Source organism: Kogia breviceps, chromosome 4 (assembly GCF_026419965.1).
Source record: "Kogia breviceps isolate mKogBre1 chromosome 4, mKogBre1 haplotype 1, whole genome shotgun sequence".
In the NCBI taxonomy this organism is placed as follows: Eukaryota; Metazoa; Chordata; class Mammalia; order Artiodactyla; family Physeteridae; genus Kogia; species Kogia breviceps.
This window is the reverse complement of record NC_081313.1, coordinates 168,770,318-168,791,469: the sequence shown is the minus strand read 5'-3', so window position 1 is coordinate 168,791,469 and position 21,152 is coordinate 168,770,318. Positions and strand designations below refer to the sequence as shown.

The following is a 21,152-nucleotide window of genomic DNA, read 5'->3' as shown; positions in this document are numbered from 1 at the left end:
TGCCAGTCACCCTGAGGCTTTGCCTTGGTGTTTGGAGCAACACTTGCTGGAAACAGGTCTGTTTGCCTCACTCAGTGCAGGCGGCAGAGGCAGGGGGAACCTCATCTCTGGGTGTCTGCAATAGCTCACAGTGGTAGGGAAGGGAGAGTCTCAGAAATGAAAGACAGAAAAGAAAAGGCACTCTCCAGCTTGTCATCTCTGCTCCCCCCTTGGCCAATGCAGGTCCCTGTACTGTTTTCTCCCGGGCTTCATTCTGTCCACAGTTCCCTTGCTTGCCAGGCCAGGGCCATGCTCTCAGCCTCTGTGGTGGGGACACTGGCACGGCATGGGGCAGAGTTCAGACACCTGCCTGGGTGGGGAGCTCGGGAAGGGGTGGGGGACTGTCGGGCACACTCAGGCGCAGATCCTCCAGAGGCAGTCACTTCTCAGCAGGTCTCACCAGTTCGAGTGAGGGAAACCGAAGAGACCAAAATAAGCAACAAGAACAGAGCAGTGTTAAGCCCTTCAGGGGGACGTGGAGAAGCAGCCACTTGTTTCTTTTCCTGTTCCCGTGGGTCTGTCCATAGCTGGTTTCCCCTAAGAGTCACAGGCTGGCTCCTGTGTGACTCTGCTGCCATAAATTCTGAAGGCCCCTGGCTTAGACGCTCCTTCTCTTATATGGTCAGGTTTAGCCAACCCTCTCAGGTCCTCCTGCCCTGTTTATTGAGGCAGTTACGTTTATAGAATGGCACCACACAGCATTTTGCAGCTCATGCAGCGGGGTAAATGCTAAAGCAAAGGTGACGTGTTTATTGCGCGCAGGTCCTGCTACCTACCCGGGATGACTTTGCTATTAAACAGCAGTAATAGTTTCAGGCAGTGATCTCTTGCCAAAAATCCCACACGCCCTTTTGAGAGGCTTCTGAGCAGCGCACGCCGGTCGCCATCTTCGTGGGACAGTCTCGTGACTGGCATCAGGGGTAGGGGTTACAGTTCAGATGCTTATCCAACCTTTTTTCAGTGTTTGGCCCTGGCCCTGAGCCGCGGTGACCTGGCCTGGCCTCACCTCATGCTGGGACTCTGGGCTGCACAGCTCTCAGAGGAGCTCCCACACTGGCCCCACGGGATGGACGGAGGACCAGTTGGTCTCTTCCCATTTTTATTTCTGGGATTGCTTCCCACATATTCTTGGGAAAGCCCTAGATTGACGGTTTTTGTGAGCGGAAGATAGAGTTTGGGCCACCAGGGATTGTCAGACCTGCTGAGGCCCTAGTTCAGAGGAGGCCAATGGCACAGTTGTCATGGTCCACCTAGAGGTGGGACGGAGGGCAGTAGAGTGGCTTGCTTTATTTTCTGAGGCCCTCCAGCTGCTGCCTCTTTATCTGGGAAGAATTGCTTCTCTCTCTCCTTAAGTAACATTGGGAGAAGACCCAGTCGTAGGGTGCTGGATTAGAAAAGCGAGATAGGGAAGGACTGAGAGAGCAGGTGGGCCATGGTGTGAGTGGGATGGGCGGGCCGTGTCCCTGGCCCATGCCAGCCTTATCAGACCATGGGGGGAGTGAGGTGACTCCCCTGGGAACTACTGAGGGTTCTCATCAAAAGCCGCCCCTGTTGGGAGCCTTTGACAGCCCTTCGGTACCTCAGGGTGTCCTGCCCCCGCCACGTGTGGAGGCCGTGGCAGGGCATGGGATTTGGTGGCCGAACTGTGGCCCCCATCAAGGCCCTGGTGCTCAGCTCCTCTGCAAGCTCCTCAGTGTCTCGAAGGGACTTTTCTGTTTCAGGAGAGAAGGACGATGAGGAGGATGAAGTGAAGAAGAGGAGGGAGAAGCAAAGAAGGAGAGACAGGATGAGAGACCGAGCAGCTGACAGGTGAGGAGGCAGGCGAGGTGGGAGGTGAGCACTGTCAAGACTCCCCTGAGCTCATCTGTCATCACTGCACAGCGCAGGGGGGCCTGGTTTGATCTTCTAGCTCCAGGTGTATGTCACGAAATCCTAGTCAGGTCGATGGAGACAAAACTGCCCTAGTAACTGAAGATCCTCGAAGAAACTTGGAGAACTTGTCATGGGGGAGGTAAAGATGCAGCCGGGAAGCAGGAACCCTGTATTTCCTTGGTAGCTTCCGGATAGTCCTGCACACAGGGCCTGGGAGATTTCCCTCTTCACTCCTCTCTCGTGGGTCTCTGCAAAGGCAAGAGTGTCCTGTGGCACTTGTCCAGAGATCAGAAGGCAGGCATTGGGGGCCAGCAGATCTCTGAGTTGGCAGAGGAGGACTCCTGAGTGCCCCAGGGCCTGTGCTATTACACCCCAAATGGAGCAGAGCTGAGGGAAGCAGCACCCCACTGTGGGGGTTTGGGGGTCTGTAGCGTGCTCTCCCCTTGCCGTACGGCATGCATGCATTTGGTGAGATTTTGAAAGCACACAAGAAACCTCAGTTTTCATTCATAGAACTTGATTGTGATGTCTTTACGTTGAGTCCCGCTGGAGAATTGATCTTAGGTTATGTGAGTTTTGAATTGGGTGAGGTCTTTGGGAGTTCCTCTGTTGTGTTAAATGGGGTTGCCTTGTATCTTCTGAGTGGCTGCAGAAGGAAACATCTGAGAAGCTATGAAGTTAGGTACTAGGCCCCCAGAGCAGTGGGCTGGAGACTTAGGGAGTTCACAGTGCTGAGAAGTCTCCACCTTTGGCTGTTCTCTTGTGAGCCTTTGGACCAAAAAGAGTGGTAAGGTAGTAAAGTGCTGCGTGAATCATTTTCCTGAAATACCTGCAAGGTTGTACTCTCATTTTTAAGGTGGGGAGACTTGGGGTAACTGCTACTCTGACACCCTGTGACAAGTCAGAAGACTTAATTCAGAAATTGCTTTCCCGTTTCCATTTCAATTCTAAGCAGAGATAAGTTGGTTATCTGTGCATCACTGCTTTTTGTCTGCCTTCTCCAGGATTCAGTTTGCCTGTTCCGTGTGCAAGTTTCGTAGCTTCGAAGATGAAGAAATCCAGAAGCATCTGCAAAGCAAATTTCACAAAGAGACACTGCGGTTTATAAGTACCAAATTGCCCGACAAGACGGTGGAGTTCCTCCAGGTAAATCACGCTTGGCCTTCATCATGGCATTTCCCAGTAATCCTGCAAGTGTCAGATCCCTCACAGAGAAGGGAAGGGAAAGAAGAGGCCTAAACTTGGTCAAGATTTCTTTTTCCAGAATAACAGTGTACAAGTCCCCAAGTCAGAGGGACAACTGAGAGCTCCCGTCCTTGTAGTTCCCACGAATTCTGCCCATGGACCTGCTCTGATAGCTGTCTTCCCTTCCTTGGAGCAGCTGAGATAAGGCTGTCACTGCCCCCCATGGGCTTGGCAGTCACCCTTGGGGGGCTGCCTCTGGTGCAGTTGAAAAATACCCACATGTGTCACCCTCTCCTCATTTCATTTGGTGCCATCTCACAACCTCTCTAGGAATACATTGTAAACAGGAATAAGAAAATTGAGAAGCGGCGTCAGGAATTGATGGAAAAGGAAAGCACAAAACCAAAACCAGATCCTTTCAAAGGTGAGTTGTGATCCTGGGGTGTGTGCTCTTCCAAATCACAGAGCCCAGCTTGGGGTGGTTGAGAATGTGACGTGAAGACAAGTGGGAGGGGCACTTAGCAGGGGAAAGAAGCCTTCAAGTGTGGTCTAATGTAGATGACACCTCTACAGGCAGCTTATTGGAGTGACATTAAGCACTCTGATGTTTTTTTCTCCTTTGTATGAAGAGAAAGGACCAGAAGAATGAGAAAAGTTAAGTATAAAGTTGCCAGGTGTAGAGGTCATTTGTCTGTCTCCGTACTCCTTCTGGAGGGCAGGTGATGCCTGTCTCAGATTCTGTCCTAACTGAATCCTTAGCGAGGGTCTACAGGGAGAAAATGGGGGCCTTGATGGGGAGTAAGTGGGAAGAAAGCATCACTTGCATGCTGTCCCAAATCCCACAAGACTTGGGTTTTGTCAACAGGGATTGGCCAGGAGCACTTCTTCAAGAAAATAGAGGCTGCTCACTGCCTGGCTTGTGACATGCTGATCCCTGCGCAGCCCCAGCTCCTCCAGCGGCACCTGCACTCTGTCGACCACAATCACAACCGCCGGGTGAGTGCCCCCCTGATGCTGGGTGGGGCAGGCAGTCCTGGCTGTCAGTGGGAGGGGTTCCGAACTTTCTCTCTCCTGTGGGGAAGCTAACATCTTTAGGGGCTTTTGCCATATACCATCAAGTCCAGCATTTCATCAAGTGGTTGTAAAATGCACCCCAGTTTCTATTAAAGTGTGAGAAAAATGTGTTGCTTAAGATTGACTAAATCCAGTAGCTGCAGTTCTCCTGGGTTGAGAATGTTCTCTGTAAACCACACGGGTAAATTCCCCAGTTGCTGAAAAACTGGATTTCTTATAAGCTGAGGCTTGAGGGCCACTCAGAGCAGAGTGGCCTAGGGGACCCAGGACTAAGGACCGGTTTGATCCTTACTAGCTGATGGGGCCTGAGGCTAAATGTTTAGCTCAAGGTGTTGGCAATTTTTTTTTTTTAATAAAGGGTCAAATTGTAAATATTTTCAGCTTTGCAAGCCATCAGGTCTCTGCCTAACGCCTGCCTAACGCCTCAAGTCTGCTGCTGATGGGCAAAAGCAGCCACAGGCCATAAGTAAAGGAATGGGTGTGGCCACATTTGGTCTGTGGGCTGTATCTCGCCAAGCCCTGGTTGAGCATCTCTATCTATCGTTGGTTTACCTGACTACCAAATTGGAGCTACCTGCCCACCCATCTCCTGGTATTATTAAAGATAAGCCAGGGCTTCCCTGGTGGCACAGTGGTTGGGAGTCCGCCTGCCGATGCGGGGGACACGGGTTCGTGTCCCGGTCCGGGAAGATCCCACATGCCGCGGAGCGGCTGGGCCCGTGAGCCATGGCCGCTGAGCCTGCGCGTCCGGAGCCTGTGCTCCGCAACGGGAGAGGCCACAACAGTGAGAGGCCCACATACCGCAAAAAAAAAAAAAAAAAAAAAAAAAAAAAAAAAAAAGATAAGCCAAAAACCACTGTACAAATATGGGATTATCGTATTAATGTGTCAAGCTCTAGAACAGTTAAATGGTTGCAGCATTCAGACTTTTGCTCTAGAATTTACTTGTAAAGTCAATAAAACTCAAACTGAAAAGAAAAAGCTTGCCCTTTTCCCCTACTGAGTCCACATAGCTTCTGATCTGTAAATGTTCTTATTTCATCCTTGCTTGTGCACACTGTGTATATCATTCGTGTGCCTGTGCTTTTTTGTCTTTTGAGATTATCAGACTTTTCTGCACTATTTCATAATCTCAGTTCCGGTGCCTCTCCAGTGCCTTCTTCCTTTCATTATTGGAGCCTAGCATTTGGAGACTTACATTAGTGAAGAAAGATGTTAGTTGTCTCTCTGCATAGGACTAATCTCAGAGCAGCTCAGTGTAACCAGGCTGATTTGTTCTGATGCTCCTCTCTGCATGCCATTTTTAAAAGCCCATGTTTGATTCCCTTTGTAGTTGGCTGCTGAACAGTTCAAGAAAACAAGTCTCCATGTGGCTAAGAGTGTTTTGAACAACAGACATATTGTGAAGATGCTGGAAAAATACCTCAAGGTTTGTGCTTAGGAGTCCAGTAGATGGGAAGAGCTTTTGAGACGGAGGATGAACTAACTCTGTGGGTTTGGACTTATATCCAGAGTGCAGTATTTGGCATTTCTGAGTCTATTGAAGAATTGAGAGATGTTGGAATGTATTGGGCTTGGGATTCCACAACTGCGTATTTCCTGAGAACCACTGCTTGCCTGGGAACTCTGGAATTTGGTCCTACTTGATTAATCTGTGCGATGGTGCTGACTCTCACCATGAGAAACCCTGACTATCCATAAAATACCAAGCAAAACGCTGGTGAGATGCTTCAAAACAAAATAACAAACCAAAGTAAATGATAATTGTCCAGGTAGAAGCTAAAACAAGGTTTTGTGGGCAGAGACAACCAGCAATGAGATGGGGAACGAGGGGGAGGGAAGAGCCAGTGGTGGCATACTACGGAGTAACAGGAGCAGAGTAATAAAAAAATCCCCAAGAGGGTACGAGAGGAGTCTGGTTGGAAGAGTCTCTGGTTCCTCCTTGGGAAGCACATTTTGCTAAGTGCTCAGCCCCATGACTTCAGCGTTTGGGGCTGGGAGTTAAGATTCAGCATAACCTGACTAGGATGTGTTTGCCCTCCTCTCAGTTATTAACTGCTTCAGTGTTTGACAGTTCATTTCAACCATAAAGGGATAGAATCTAAGTAACTGGTTTAAGAACCGTAACTGATGAGTGTTTACTTTGTGGCCTAAACAGACTTAAAGTTCCTGGAGTCAGCTGTAGACTCAGGCTTCTAAATAAGTGTCTTTGTTTTTGTTTTGGGTCCCACCTTGTGCCTTGCAGGATCTCAGTTCCCCAACCAGGTATTGAACCCGGGCCATGGCAGTGAAAGCCCAGAATCCTAACCACTAGGCCATCGGGGGAACTCTCTAAACAGTGTTATTTTAAAACACGTTTTCTAATCTGCTAGTGATAATGTTTAGCTTACTTTTTCTAAACTAGACATAGTTTTAGCATATGCTCATGAGAAATTCAGCTTCTGAGAGAGGCACACTTGGATTGAATCCTGACTGATGTTTAATAGCTGTGTGACCTGGCAAGTTACGATCTTTAAGTCTCATATCCTCTGTAAAACGGGGATAGCCTTCATGCCTGGCCTGAGTACTTTATAGAAACTTAAGAAAGAGCCTTAACTTCCTGTTAAAATGAGGCTTTTTTTATTCTTTAATTGAGTTAAGAAAACCTAGGTCTTTTTAAACCTTTCCTCACCATTACATGCTTGAATAATAAGTGCAAAATAGTACAGGTGAAGCTTTTCTAAGATGTCTTTTCTGAGTCTGTAGGCCCTTGAGCGGCTGTAGGGTTGACTCACCTGGTGTGATATAAAAGGTTTCTCTTGTTGACTCTGCCCATTATAAAAAGATAAACTCCCAGCAACCTGAGCCTCAGTCTCTCATTTGGACAGTTCTTTAGACTGCACTAACCTGTGTTTCCTCTTCTTGGCCAGGGTGAAGATCCTTTCACCAGTGAAGCCGTTGATCCAGAAATAGAAGGAGATGACAATTTAGGAGGTGAGGATAAGGAAGAGACACCGGAGGAGGTAGCTGCCGAGGTCTTAGCTGAGGTGATTACGGCAGCAGTGAGGGCAGTAGATGGGGAAGGAGCACCTACTCCGGAAAGTAGTGAAATGCTGGCGGAAGGGGAAGGCTCTACGGACACAGCTGAGACCACTAGTGGTCCCCACCCTGGAGAGCTGCTGGAAGCGGAGGCACCCTGTGGAATGGCACCTGAGAAGGGCAACACTGAAGCAGAGGCTGGAGGTGAAGCTGCTGAGGCTGGAGGTGAAGCTGCTGAGGCTGGAGGTGAAGTGGAAACCCTGGCAGCAGTGTCGGAAAGCACCTTGACAGTCACTGCTCCTGTCCAAGCTGCTGCAGAAGCCGAAGTGCAACAAACTGATGCAGAGTCCAAAGATGCTATTCCCACAGAATGATCCTCCTTTCCCTGTTTCAGGGGATGTGTTATATAATGCATTGTTCTTTCTTCTTTGGTTTATAAGCAATACTAGGGTATATGATGCTGGAATACTATTTTGGTGAAGAGACCCAGCCATTTCCTTCAGAAAAGTGTACCTCACAGGCTTAAGAGTTGCGTGGCTTTCTGCCTTGGTTTGAAGGCTGCAGAAGTTGTACATTCCCACAAGCGGCTGAGACATCATCTCTCTTTACACTGTAGTTGGAATAACAGAAGTTGGATAAGTAGATTTTGGTGACACTTTGCTTATTAAATACAGCCAGTGGCTGAATGCACCACCACAACCACCACCCCCCGCCCCTTATTATTTTTTTGGTCTGGGAGCAGTTCAATACTAGGATATATCTTGCTTTATAAGGATTTTTTTTTTTTTAAGTTTCAAGGATTTGCTTTGGCTTCAGTTTTTGATCTCTGCTTTTGTGGTACACTGTATGGTATGTGGTCCTCCTTCACAAGATATAGCAGAATCTTGTTAACATGTGATGTTGATCCTGTCACATCAGTGAACTCTCAAAGGCCTGATGAAATCTGACACACCTACACCATTGGAAGCATACCTGCTTACCCCTCAAGAATGGGAACACTTTGCCTAGGGCATTGTTTCCCAATCTTTAGGCCTTGGTGACCACCTTTACAATGTTTTACCTCATTTGTGTTCCACCTCTGCATTACTTCAGGGTTTTTCGGTTTTGTTTTTCTTTAAATTGAGTTACTTCTACTTAAATATATTTTAAAAGAAAATTAGATGTCTCATGAATGGAAAACCAGTATAAATTGCTATACATAGATACTATCCGTGGAAAATGAATAAACATTTTATTTTAGATAATACTGTTGCTTTGGAAGTTTCTGTAAGAAAGAAAAGCCAGCATGTGTTAAAGGGTAGTAAGCAACAGTTATACTTTCATATAATCAAAAGAACTGAAAGATACCTCCCTTTTGAAATGATACTGCTGGGTCCGTTTTCCTATAAACCTTTGAACTGTCACATTTGGGGAAGCATTGGCCAGTGGGAAATGGTTAGGAAAGAGGTAGAAGAATACTTGATGAGCATCTGTTGTGTACCAGGTGCTAATTCATGATAAAAATTAGATATGGGCACTGCTCTCAAGGAGCCTTATTGGAGATGTGAGATGAATATTTATGAAAAAGTCAATGTTAGTACTAAAAACAAATAAACTGCTTAGTAAGAAGAAACTGGTGCCTATGAATCTTTTCTAAACATCGTTCCTTTTACTGCACAGATGTGGCTTAATCACCGGTTATGCATGCCCTTTGAAGCTTGTTCTCTTGAGGCCAAAATGGTGGCACTGACCATCAGTAGCCTGAAAAAAGATAACAAAACTGTGAAACTGCTTTTTTTTTTTTCTTTTTGGCCACACCACACAGGATTTCTGTTCCCCAACCAGGGATTGAACCTAAGCCCTCAGGAGTGGAAGTGCAGAGTTTTAACCACTGGACCACCAGGGAATTCCCTTGCTTTTCTTGTAAAATTAATACAAGGCTTGCCATTGAATCTGAATTTCTATTAAGTTCTTTCACCACCACCCTCACCCCCCCACCCCGTGTGAAATGACACGAATCATTTTATTCCTAAACTTAGGTTAAACTAGGCCCTTCCTCATTCCCCAATATGGGGAGTCATTACTCAGGCTGCACAAAGGGGTGCCCTGATATTCCTGAGATGACAGGAATAAGTTGCAAGCTTCCTCATTGCAAACTAATATCGGTTATTTCCCATCTGTAGGGGAGAAACCTGAGAGGGACGTGAAGTAACTTTTAGGGCCCCGCGTTAAAGATGTGGGACTACTGAGGTCAACACACAGGTCCATGAGACACCAATGGCCATGAACTTTCCATAGAGCACCTTTATTATTTAAAAACAGGTTTAGAGAATTTGGCAATCTCTGCTGCTGGCAAGCAAAAAGATCTTAGGAATGGCAACCTAGTTTCAACTTTCGGTAATATGGTGGGCCTATGTGATTTCTTTGGGTTTTTATGAAATACTACAGTTGCTAAAGGGGAAACAATACAATGTAATGAGCAAAGTGCTCATTCAAGAGTACATAATCAGTATTAGTAAATCCACTTCCCTTAGACTTTGGGCTATAAAGAGATCACTTCTACTGCTGAAAGTGATCCTTGCTCACCAGAAGTGCAGCCGGTAGTGGTTAGACAGGCACAGTAGAGTTGAAGTAGAATTTTAGCACTAAAAGAGTAGAAGAGCCTTTTAGCATTGGGCCACTTCCTCTATCTTGTATAAGGACACTGTGAGGCCTATGAGGTTTAGTTGGTATGTACCTCCTCCCAAAAACACTATGTGGTTGAGCATATACTTTATATATATATGAAATAGGAATTCAGTTTGGGAGACAATATGAATATGAATATGGTGGGGTAGGGGGCAATCTATCCATTCTCACAGAGTTGGTTATCAGAATTAAGTGAGATAATAAATACTTTGCACTACTGAAAAAGTGGTTTCTAAGCTCAACAGTTTTGGATGTTTTTTTTTTCCTAAGAGGTAAAATTCAAGTAACAAAATGGGCCATTAACCATTTTAAAGCAGACAATGCCATGGCATTTGGTACACTCACAAAGTTGTGCAACCATCACCTATAACTGGTTCCAAGACATTTCCCTCACCCTTAAAGGAAACTCCTTACCCATCAATAGTCACTTCCCACTCCTCCTCCCCAGTCTCCTGACAACCACTAATCTGCTTTCTGTCTCTGGATTTATCAATTCTGGTTGTTTCATATAAAGGAAACCTATACATGACATTTTCAGTCTGGCTTCTTCACTAAGCATAATGTTTTTGAGGTTCCTCCATGTTGTAGCCTATATCAGTACTTCATTCCTTTATATGGCTGAATATTCCATTGTATATATATACTACTACATTTATCCAGTTATCCAATAATAGACATTTGAGTTGTTTCTACCTTCTGACTATTATGAATAGTGCTTCACTTGTTCACTTGTTCACATTCGTGAACAAGTATCTGAGTACCTATTTTCAATTCTGGGTATTTACCTAGGAGTAAAATTATTGGGTCATATGGTAATTCTTATGTTTAACATTTTGAGGAACCACCAAATGCTTCCACAACAACTGCACCATTTTACATTCCCATCAGCAATTTGCAAGGGTTCCAATTTCTCCACATCCTTACCAACGTTTACTTTCCTTTTCTTCTTCTTGTTTGATTCTAGCCTTTTTTTTTTTTTTTTTTTCCAGTACGCGGGCCTCTCACTGCTGTGGCCTCTCCCGTTGCGGAGCACTGGCTCCGGACGCACAGGCTCAGCAGCCATGGCTCATGGGCCCAGCCGCTCCGCGGCATGTGGGATCTTCCCGGACCGGGGCACGAACCCGTGTCCCCTGCCCACTGCGCCACCAGGGAAGCCCTCTGGCCATCTTAGTAGGTGTGAAGTGGTATCCCTATCTCATTGTGGGGTTTTTTTCCTTTGTTTTGTTTTGTTTTTCTTTTGGCAAAGTTGCTCAGCTTGTGGGATCTTAGTTCCTCCATCCAGGGATTGAGCCTGGGCCCATGGCCCTGAAAGCGCGGAGTCCTAACCACTGGCCTGCCAGGGACTTCCCTCATTGCGGTTTTTTTGGTTTGGGTTTTTTTATTAATTAATTAATTATTTTTGGCTGTGTTGTGTCTTCGTTGCTGCACGTGGGCTTTCTCTAGTTGTGGCAAGCGGGGGCTACTCTCAGTTGCAATGCACATGCTTCTCATTGTGGTGGCTTCTCTTGTTGCAGAGCATGGGCTCTAGGTGCGTGGGCTTCAGTAGTTGTAGCTTGTGGACTCAGTAGTTGTGGCTCACAGGTTCTAGAGTGCAGGCTCAGTAGTCGTGGCACATGGGCTTAGTTGCTCCGCAGCATGTGGGATCTTCCCGGACCAGGGCTCAAACCTGTGTCCCCTGCACTGGCAGGCTGATTCTTAAACACTGCGTCACCAGGGAAGTCCCTGTCTTCTTGTTAAGTTGTAGGATTTCTTTATATGTTCTGGATACTAAACACTTATCAGAGATATGATTTGCAAATGTTGTTTTCCATTCTGTGGGCTGTCTTTTCACTCTCTTCATAGTGCCCTTTGAGGCAAAAAAAAATTTTGTTTTTGGTTCAGTCCTAATTTATCTTTTTTCCTCTGTTGCTTGTACTTTGGGTGTCATATGTAAGAAATCATTGCCAAATCCAAAGCTGTGAAGATTTACCCCTACGTTTTCTTCTAAGAGTTTTATGGTTTTAGCCCTTATATTTAGGTCTATGGTCTATTTTGAGTTAATTTTTGTATATGGTGTTAAGTAAGGGTTGAACGTCATTCTATTCCATGTGATTATCCAGTTGTCTCAGCACCATTTGTCAAAGAGATGAGTCTTTCCCCATTGAATGGTCTTGGCACCTTTGTCAAAAGTCAGTTGCCCATAGCTACATGGGTTTATTTCTGTACTCCCAATTCTATTCTTTTGCTCTATATATCTATCCTTATGCCAATACCACACAGATTTATAGTAAGATTTGGAATCGGGAAGTGTGAATGTTCCAATTTTCTTCCTCTTTTTCAAGACTGTTTTGGTTATTCTGGGTCCCTTGAATTTCCATATTAATTTTAGGGTTATCTTATTTTCTACAAAGAAGTCAGCTGATATTCTAGTAGGAATTATGTTGAATCTATAGATCATTTTGGAGAGTACTGCCATTTTTAAAATATTAAGGTTTCTAATTCATGAGCATGGATGTCTTTCCACTATTTCTTTTTTAAAAATTAATTAATTTGGTCGTACCAGGTCTTAGTTGCAGCAGGCGGGCTCCTTAGTTGTGGCATGCAAACTTTTAGTTGCAGCATGCATGTGGGATCTAGTTCCTCGACCAGGGATTGAACCTGGGCCCCCTGCATTGGGAGCGTGGAATCTTAGCCACTGCACCACAACCAGGGAAGTCCCTCCACTATTTAATTATTCTTTAACTTGTTTAAGCAGTGTTGTAGTTTTCAGTGCATAACGTCTGCACTTACTTTGTCAAATGTATTCGTAAGTATTCTTTTGATGCAATTGTAAATGGAATTTTCTTTCTGTAAATTTTACCCAGGGCCACAGCAGTGAAAGCACCAAGTCCTAACCACTGAACCACCAGGGAACTCCCTGGAATTGTTTTCTTAATTTCATTTTTGGATTGTTCATTGCTAGTGTATAGAAATACAACTGATTTTTGTGTGGTCTTCTATCCTGTAACTTTGCTGAATTTGCTTAATAGCCCTGAAAGGGTTTTTTGGTCCATTCTTTTGTAGTTCCCATGTATAAGATCATGTCATCTATGAATACTGTTTTACTTCTTCCTTTCCTATATGGATGCCTTTATATCTTTTTCTTGCCTGATCGCTCTGGCTAGAACTCACACTACAGTGTTGGCATCCTTGTAACTTTTTTTGGTTGTGCCACATGGCTTGTGGGATCTTAGTTCCCCAACCAGGGATCGAACCGGGCCCTCAGCAGTGAAAGCGCCAAGCCCTAACCACTGGACCACCAGGAATTCCCAACATTTTTTTAAAAAGTTACTTAAAGTATCCTTAGTAATCATTCTCCTAACTGAATTCCTTTAAGTTTATGTGGAAGACCATTTGTCTACATTCCTGTAGATACTCTAATTCCAGCCAATCCATTTAAGCTAGATTCTTTAAATAAAGAACATAAAGTACATAACATCTTTTGGGAATCTAACTTTATGAGTAACAGGTCAACATATTGAGTATTGAGTGCCTGCAGGGCGTAGGCATTGTGGATGCATGTATCAAGTCTTTGCTCAGTAACTTGCCTACAGATACCTACTCAGGACAGATCTTCAACTTGTCCCATGGGAAATGCCTGGGGATTTTAGCTTCTTAGATGCCTACAAAGACTTGGGAGCATTTCTCTAAATAGGAGTGAAGATAGAGAGCTCACAAGTGTATCATAAATTTCCCTTATTTGCTGCCATGAAATTATTTTTGAAAGAATTCCTCTCTTGAGGTAACCCCCAAGGGCCAATGACTAACTTCAGGGTAACAGAATGTGTGAATTGTTTACTACAGTAGTCCCCATAAGGAAAACTATAGCCTTCTTAGAGAGACATAAGTTCCTAATTCCCCCCCCCATTGGAAGATAATTTAAATGACAATACTGTTTGTCTCAAAAGAACTAAGACCACAATATTCCCCAGTATTTAAAATATACTTTGTCTAGTTTAACAATGCAAAACCAGAGGAACAAAGGGGATATTTTGGGAGAAGGAAGAATTTGCTTGCCACACTATTCATCAACCCCACTAAGGCTGAAATATGTCTTCCCTAGGGAAAGGGGATATTTGGTCCCAGGGTGTATGTTATTAGTTATCTATTGTCACATAACAATGTACTCCAAAATTTAGTGTCTTAAAATTAAATCACACTTATTATTTCACAATTTCTGGGAGTCATGTGTGGCTTAGCTGGAATTACAAGGCTGCAATCAAAGTGGTGGCTAAGGCTGTGGTCTCATCTGAAGGCTTGATTATGGAAGGATCTACTTTCAATGTTATTGCGTTTGCTGGCAGAACTAAGTTCCTTGCAGCTGTTGGATAGAGGGCTTTAGTCCCTTGCTGGCATTAACCAGAAGCTACGTTGCGCTCCTTGGGCCTCTCCTAAATGGCAGCTTGCTTCATCAAAATGTGCAAGCTGAGAAGGCAAAAGAGAGTCCAGCTGGGTGAAAGTCAGTCTTTTGTAACCTAATCATGAAAGTGACATCCCATCACTTTTGCCATAATCTTTTTTTTTTTGCCATAATCTCTTTGTTATCAACAAGTGACTAGGTCCAGACCACACTCAAAGGGAGGAGATTAAAGAAGGGTAATCAATGGGGGCCATTTTTGAAAGCTGGCTACCAGACAATACTAGTATAAATCTAGATACAGATGCTCTTCTTATAAACGTATTAGATTCCAAGAACCTGCTTATTCAGCCCATTTGTCTTGAAGATGAAAGGAGTAAAAGAGATGTAAGCTTTCAGTCCTGACTTGTACTTACACCAATGAGAGCAGGTTATTCCCACATGAAGTCCTTGCTGAAATAAATTCTATCAGGCATCCTTCATCAAAATAGCCTGGTTTCAGCTATAGTGAAGATCTGTCAAGGCAAGAAACCTTTTCTGTTCAGTAAATGCTGAAGAGAATTTTCTAGCAGCTGGAGCAACCTCACTTGACCCATTGTCATTCGTTTTGATGCCATGATGATTCCATAAGGCCTTGAATCCCCAGGACCATTAGTGGCTCATGACCGAAATTTTATCAGGAACACTTTCCACAATGCTTACCCTCTAAGCTTTCAAATTTCCAGCCTTCTGTGTCAGTCTTAAAGTAGAAGGTATCTTGCAATGCTGCTCATTTCCTGGCCATACAGTCAGAAGTTTGTCCATGTCAACTTCATCATTAGCCTTTTCTGTTCAGTTCTCTTCACTTAGGCACAGTTTTCCTAGTTCATATGATTCATTCTTTTTTATCCCTAAAAAAATTAAAATATAATACAAATATGTATAAAACATATAGTCGAGTGAATGCACAGTCAAATGCACTGTCAAGAAGCAGAATAGGGCTTCCCTGGTGGCACAGTGGTTGAGAGTCCTCCTGCCGATGCAGGGGACACGGGTTTGTGCCCCTGTCTGGGAGGATCCCACATGCCGTGGAGCGGCTGGGCCCGTGAGCCATGGCCGCTGAGCCTGCGCGTCCGGAGCCTGTGCTCCGACCGCAACGGGAGACGCTGCAGCGGTAAGAGACCAGCATACCACAAAAAAACAAACAAACAAGAAGCAGAATACTTTCCAGTCATGTAAGATGAAAAAGACCAGCTGTACAACACTGTGCTTATAGTTTAAGAGGGTAGATCTCACATTGTGTTTTCTACCACACACACACACACACGAATCAGCAGGGCCATGCCAGGTCTTCAATTTGGAAAATAAATTTTAAAAAGAAATAGAATACCACTACACCTCAGAAACTGGCCACCCACACCATTCTCCTTATCCCTTCCTGATCACTCTCTCAAGTAACCAGTGGTAATTACCTGCTTGTTTTTCTTTATAGTCCCCACACCTCCACTGGCTCTTGCCCAGAACACATCCAAATAAAAGAAACAAGCAGAAGCAGCAGTCCTCCTAACTCCACAGAGGACTTCATGATGATCCTCGGCTCAGACCTCCTCAGGCAACAGGAAACTGTATAGTTTTATTTCCCTAAAAACCTCAGTCTAGGGCTTCCCTGGTGGCGCAGTGGTTGAGAATCCGCCTGCCGATGCAGGAGACACGGGTTCGTGCCCTGGTCCGGGAAGATCCCACGTGCCGCGGAGCAACTAAGCCCGTGAGCCATGGCCGCTGAGCCTGTGCGTCTGGAGCCTGTGCTCCGCAACGCGAGAGGCCACAACAGTGAGAGGCCCGCATACCACAAAAAAAAAAAAAAAAAAAAACACCTCAGTCTATTTTTGTTTTAGAAATCAACATAGAAGTGGAATCATCATGTATGCCTTGCTTCTTTGGTTTTCCCATTATGTATGTAAGTTTCATCTGTGTTGTTGTGTGTGGCTGTTATTTGTTCATTTTCATTATACTACAATCTATTCATTCTACCAGGTGGACATTTGGGTTGTTTACAGGGTGGGATCTTAGGAAGAGCGCTATGCTGAACCTTCTTAAGTGTGTCATTGAGAGTTTCCGTGGACTGGAATTAGTGGGCCGTAGAGTGTGCAGAGCTTCAACTTCACCAGACAAGGCCAACCTGTATTCTAAAATGATTGAACCAACCGAGCAGTATATAAGAGCTCCTACTATCATTCCTTCTTTGATTTCCTGACTCCTTCTTCTTGAGTACTTTTATCCCATGTACAACATTTGCATTTTCTTTCCACTTTGAAACTTATTTTAAAAAACCATTGCCTTTCTAAAATTGCAATTGTATGGCTCTTCACACTAGGTCTTCCAGTACTCTCATTATTTTAAGTGTGATAGTGAATGATACTTGTAAAACACTTTGAAACTAAGCAAAAACACAGCAAAGTAAATGTTAAGGAAGTAACAGAAACCAAAACGACCCTTACAGCCATCTTGTACCTATTTGTGGCTGACAGAATTGTAGTGCTTTATTCTAAAGCTTATTTTTGTTCTTAGCTAGCTTATGAGTTAAATACTGGCAAACATAATGGTCAACATGTGTCATACATTTGTCAAAACCCATAGGATGTACGACACGAAAAGTGAACCCTAATGCAAACTATGGACTTTAGTTAATAATAATGTATCACTATTGGCCCATCATTTCTAACCAATGTACCACATTCTGCAAGGTGGGGGAAGTGAGTGGATGTAAGGGAACTCTGTACTTTCTACTCAATGTTAATGTAAATCTAAAGCTGCTCCCCCAAAACTATTAATTAAAAAAAGTTGTATGCAGAATAACTTCTGCATAATGGTAAAGAAATTTCTATTTCTCTACACTTGAGGTTCTAGAGCAGGGATCAGCAAACTACTACCTATGGGACAAATCTGGCCTGCTATCTGTTTTTGCACAGCCTTCCAGCTAAGAATGGTTTTCATAGTTTTCAAAGGTTGAAAAAAAAAACCCCAAAGAACAATATTTTGTGACTTCTGAAATTTACATGAAATTCTGATTTTAGTATCCATGAAGTTTCATTGGAACACAGCCACACCCATTCATTTACACATTAATTATGGCTGCTTTTGTACTACAATGACAGAGCGACAAAGATTGGCAATGTTATAGAGATTGTATGGCCCACAAAACCTAAATATTGACTACCTCGCTCTTTACAGACAAAATCTGTTGGGAGTTCCCTGGTGGTCCAGTTGTTGGGACTCTGCCCTTCCATGGAGGGGGGCGCAGGTTCTATCCCTGGTTGGGGAACTAGGATCCCTTAAGCTGAGTGGCAAGGCCAAAAAAACAAACAAACAAAAAATGTCGATTTCTGGGTTAGAGAAGGTAGTCTTCATGGAGTCAGGAGATATGAGTTCTAAACTGTGTAAATGTGTGATCTTGGGTTACTCACTGTCTCTAGAACCTACCTATAAATTCCAGAATTTATAGTAACTTCATGGGCAAGTTCTCACTGGAAAGTGGGCATGGATTCAGGCCACAGCAAATCAAACACCTCCAGCTTTTCCAAAGCTGATCACTCTATATAAATTTACCCTTGCTTTCAAGAAAACACTATATAATTTTTTTAACCTGTAAAAACACTGGCAAGTATGAAAAGAAAATGAGAAATGCAGAAGAATGCTCACTGCAATACTGGTTATTATGACAGAAAAACTGGAAATGAATTAAATGTACATAATAGGAGAGTGGTAAAATAAATTATGATATATCCATACCAGATAATACTGTATATTCTCTCCAAGTTATCTCCCAATTAGGCAGATCTCCAAGTAGTCATGTGGAGTGACTTCCAAGATGCAGTAAATGAAAAAAGCATATTACAAATTAACAAGTACAGAATGATGTCTTTTGTTTTATAACACAACTATTTCTATACGTAGATATACTGCTGCATGGACTAAAAAGTCTAGACCAGTGCTGTCCAACAGAAATACATTGTAAGCCATATCTGTAATTTCATATTTTCTAGTAGCCATGTTAAAAATGTAAAAAGAAACAGGCAGTGGTTGGCAGTCCGCCTGCTGGTGCACGGGACTTGGGTTCGTGCCCCGGTCCAGGAGGATCGGTCCAGGAGGATCCCGCATGCCGCGGAGCGGCTGGGCCCGTGGGCCATGGCCGCTGAGCCTGCGCATCCGGAGCCTGTGTGTCCAGGGCCTGTGCTCCGCAGCGGGAGAGGCCACAGCGGTGGGAGGCCCGCGTACCACAAAAAAAAAAAAAAAAAAAAAAAAAAAATTAATAATATATTTAACTCAACGTATAAAAAATTATTTCAACATGTAATCAATATAAAAAGTTAATAGTGAGATAGTTTACATGTTTTTCGTACTATATCTCTGAAGTACAATGTGTATTTCACACACTTAAAGCACATCTCAACTTGGGCCAGCTACATTTCAAGCATTCAATAGCCACATGTGGCTATCATATCAGACAGCACAGGTCTAAACACATCAAAGTGATAACAGTGATTACTCTGGTGGGGAAGGGGAAGAATGAAGAGGGACACTTTTTCTGCTATATTCTTTTGTATTGTTCAATTTAAATTATTTCATGTAGTACTTCATTAAAAATAAATAATATATATTTAAAACAAGTCAGAAATATATTATGTACTTCATGTTTCATTCTTTATTTTTGTTTTTATTTTTTGGCCATGGCACGTGGCATGTGGGATCGTAGTTCCTCCATCAGGGATTGAACCCCCGCCTTTGGCAGTGAAAACTTGGAGTCCTAACCACTGGACTGCCAGGGAATTCCTTGGATAAACATTTTCTGAGTTTGAGCTGTCTGTGAGGAGTTAGGATACGCATTATGGAAGATAAAAAGAATGAGACATTGTTGTCCTACAAGATTTTTGGAGAAAGCTTTTGGAACTGCCTTTACAGCTTGCAAATTCTCTTCAGGTTGGATATGACTTCTAGCCATAGCCAAAAGCCCTCTGGTTGGGTCCAGTAAATCAACTAGGTATTATGGCGTTGTCTAAAATGAAGTGTGACAGGGCTTCCCTGGTGGCGCAGTGGTTGAGGGTCCGCCTGCAGATGCAGGGGACACGGGTTCGTGCCCCGGTCCGGGAAGATCCCACATGCCGCGGAGCGGCTGGGCCCGATGGCCGCTGAGCCTGTGCGTCCGGAGCCTGTGCTCCGCAACGGGAGAGGCCACAGCAGTGAGAGGCCCGCGTACTGCAAAAAAAAAAAAAAAAAATTAAGTGTGACAAAAGATTTTATGTGACTTGCAAACTGGCAGCTCCAAATGCTTCCCCAAACATTTATTTTCAGCAACAACAATAAATTAAGTAGATAATGCAACAAGACGACTGTGGGTAAGCTCAGCTTTATATGGATACCTTCTTGGGACTTCCCTGGTGGTGCAGCGGTTAAGAATCCGCCTGCCAATTCAGGGCACATGGGTTCAATCCCTGGTCCAGGAAGATCCCACATGCCGAGAAGCAACTAAGCCCGTGCAGCACACCGACGGAGCCTGCTCTCTAGAGCCCAGGAGCCACAACCACTGAGCCCGCGTGCCACAACTACTGAAGCCCACGTGCCTAGAGCCCGTGCTCCGCAACAAGCCACCGCAATGAGAAGCCCGTGCACCACAATGAAGAGCAGCCCCTGCTCTCAGCAACTAGAGAAAGGTCACGCACAGCAACGAGGACCCAACGCGGCCATTAATTAATTAAAGGGTAAAAGTAAATCTTTAGTTTGCCCAGGACCCATCAGTAATTTATGATTGCCCTTAGTGAAGAGCGAGCAACCATGATAGAGACAAAACTATTTGACTGCTATCCTAATGTATCAATATGTTCTGAAAGAAGGGACCATCAAGAATTTTTTTAATTACCTAGACTTTTTAGAAGAGCTGAGCTTGCTATTTTTAAAAGATGGGACTTAAAATGCTAAAAGAATGACGATAAGGGCAAAAGGGGAAAGGAAGTTATGGTTCCCCATTTGAAAAATTTAACAGGATTATTTTAAACTGTAAGCAACTTAAGCCTAATCTTTTCGTTTTATGGAGCTGGCTTGTGGTTTGAATCTTAAGGATGAGAAGGAGGTCAGCTGGGGGAGAGTGCCCTAGGCACGAAGTCCAACACCTTCCAGTCTTTAGATCCCAGTGGCTGGCCAGACAACCAAGAAAGATGCCGCCCCAGCCTAGCTAACAGCCTCCTCTTACCTCCTTTCCCTCACACCAGCGCCCCCATCGCAGCTCTCTCCCTTAATGTTCCAGCACCGCCCCCACTCCAGCCTTCTTCAACAACCTTCAGCCTCCCCTCTGCACGGCCTCCCTCAGACAGTGTCTCTTCTCCGCCTCTGCCATCAGTCTTTGGAGTCTCTCCTCACTGTCCTCCTTCTCTTTGAGGGTCTATCATCAGTCCCTTCCTAAATTTGTGGACGTCTCCCTCTGCCTTCAGATCTTTTCCCTCAGGCCCAATTTTCAGTCTCCCTCGGTCCCGTCCCTCAGTCTGTAGGTCGACCCCCTCACTCAGTCTGAGGTGTCTCCCCTCTTGGTCTGCGGGGTCCCCTTTCTCGGTTTGAGTGCCTCCCCACTCGGTCTGCGCGGTCCCCACCCTCGTTCTGCGGAGTCCCTTCCCTCGGTCTGGGGGGACACCTCTCGGTCTGAGTGTCTCCCCTCTCGGTCTGCGGGGTCCCCTCCCCCTGAGGTGTCCCTTCTGTCCGACGACGTGGTCCCCTCCCTCGGGTCTGCAAGATCTCTCTCCTCAGTCCCCACCCTTGGTCTGAGGGGGGGGGGTTCTCATCTCCCCGCTGGCCGCGAACACCGGCTTTCTCCACTCACCTCCCGGCCGCCAGCTCTCTTGAGCTCGCTCTCGCCGGGCACGGTCTCGGGCGCGCACGCCGGGCGGCGATAGTGGGT

General features: G+C 44.8%; 1 protein-coding gene and 1 long non-coding RNA gene across 6 annotated transcripts in view; one reads left to right on the top strand and one right to left on the bottom strand.

The window, feature by feature from the left end:
* Positions 1 to 8,800, top strand: part of AKAP8 (A-kinase anchoring protein 8) — a 17,227-nt gene extending 8,427 nt beyond the window's left edge. For all 4 annotated transcript variants that reach the window (XM_059063219.2, XM_067032363.1, XM_067032364.1 and 1 more), the window contains exons 9-14: positions 1,761 to 1,848; positions 2,916 to 3,057; positions 3,427 to 3,520; positions 3,962 to 4,092; positions 5,504 to 5,599; positions 7,080 to 8,800. In XM_059063219.2, coding sequence (XP_058919202.1) covers positions 1,761 to 1,848; positions 2,916 to 3,057; positions 3,427 to 3,520; positions 3,962 to 4,092; positions 5,504 to 5,599; positions 7,080 to 7,562 — 1,034 coding nt within the window. In that variant the 3' untranslated portion in view covers positions 7,563 to 8,800. The remainder of the gene's footprint in view (positions 1 to 1,760; positions 1,849 to 2,915; positions 3,058 to 3,426; positions 3,521 to 3,961; positions 4,093 to 5,503; positions 5,600 to 7,079) is intronic.
* Positions 6,779 to 21,152, bottom strand: LOC136794098 (uncharacterized). Of its 2 annotated transcripts, none has more exons than XR_010840408.1 (4): positions 21,075 to 21,152; positions 17,999 to 18,069; positions 14,647 to 15,120; positions 6,779 to 7,798 (listed from the first exon to the last, which is right to left on the bottom strand). It is a non-coding gene; the product is annotated as an uncharacterized lncRNA (long non-coding RNA). The 2 variants fall into 2 exon arrangements; XR_010840407.1 differs by having other exon boundaries at positions 14,933 to 15,120.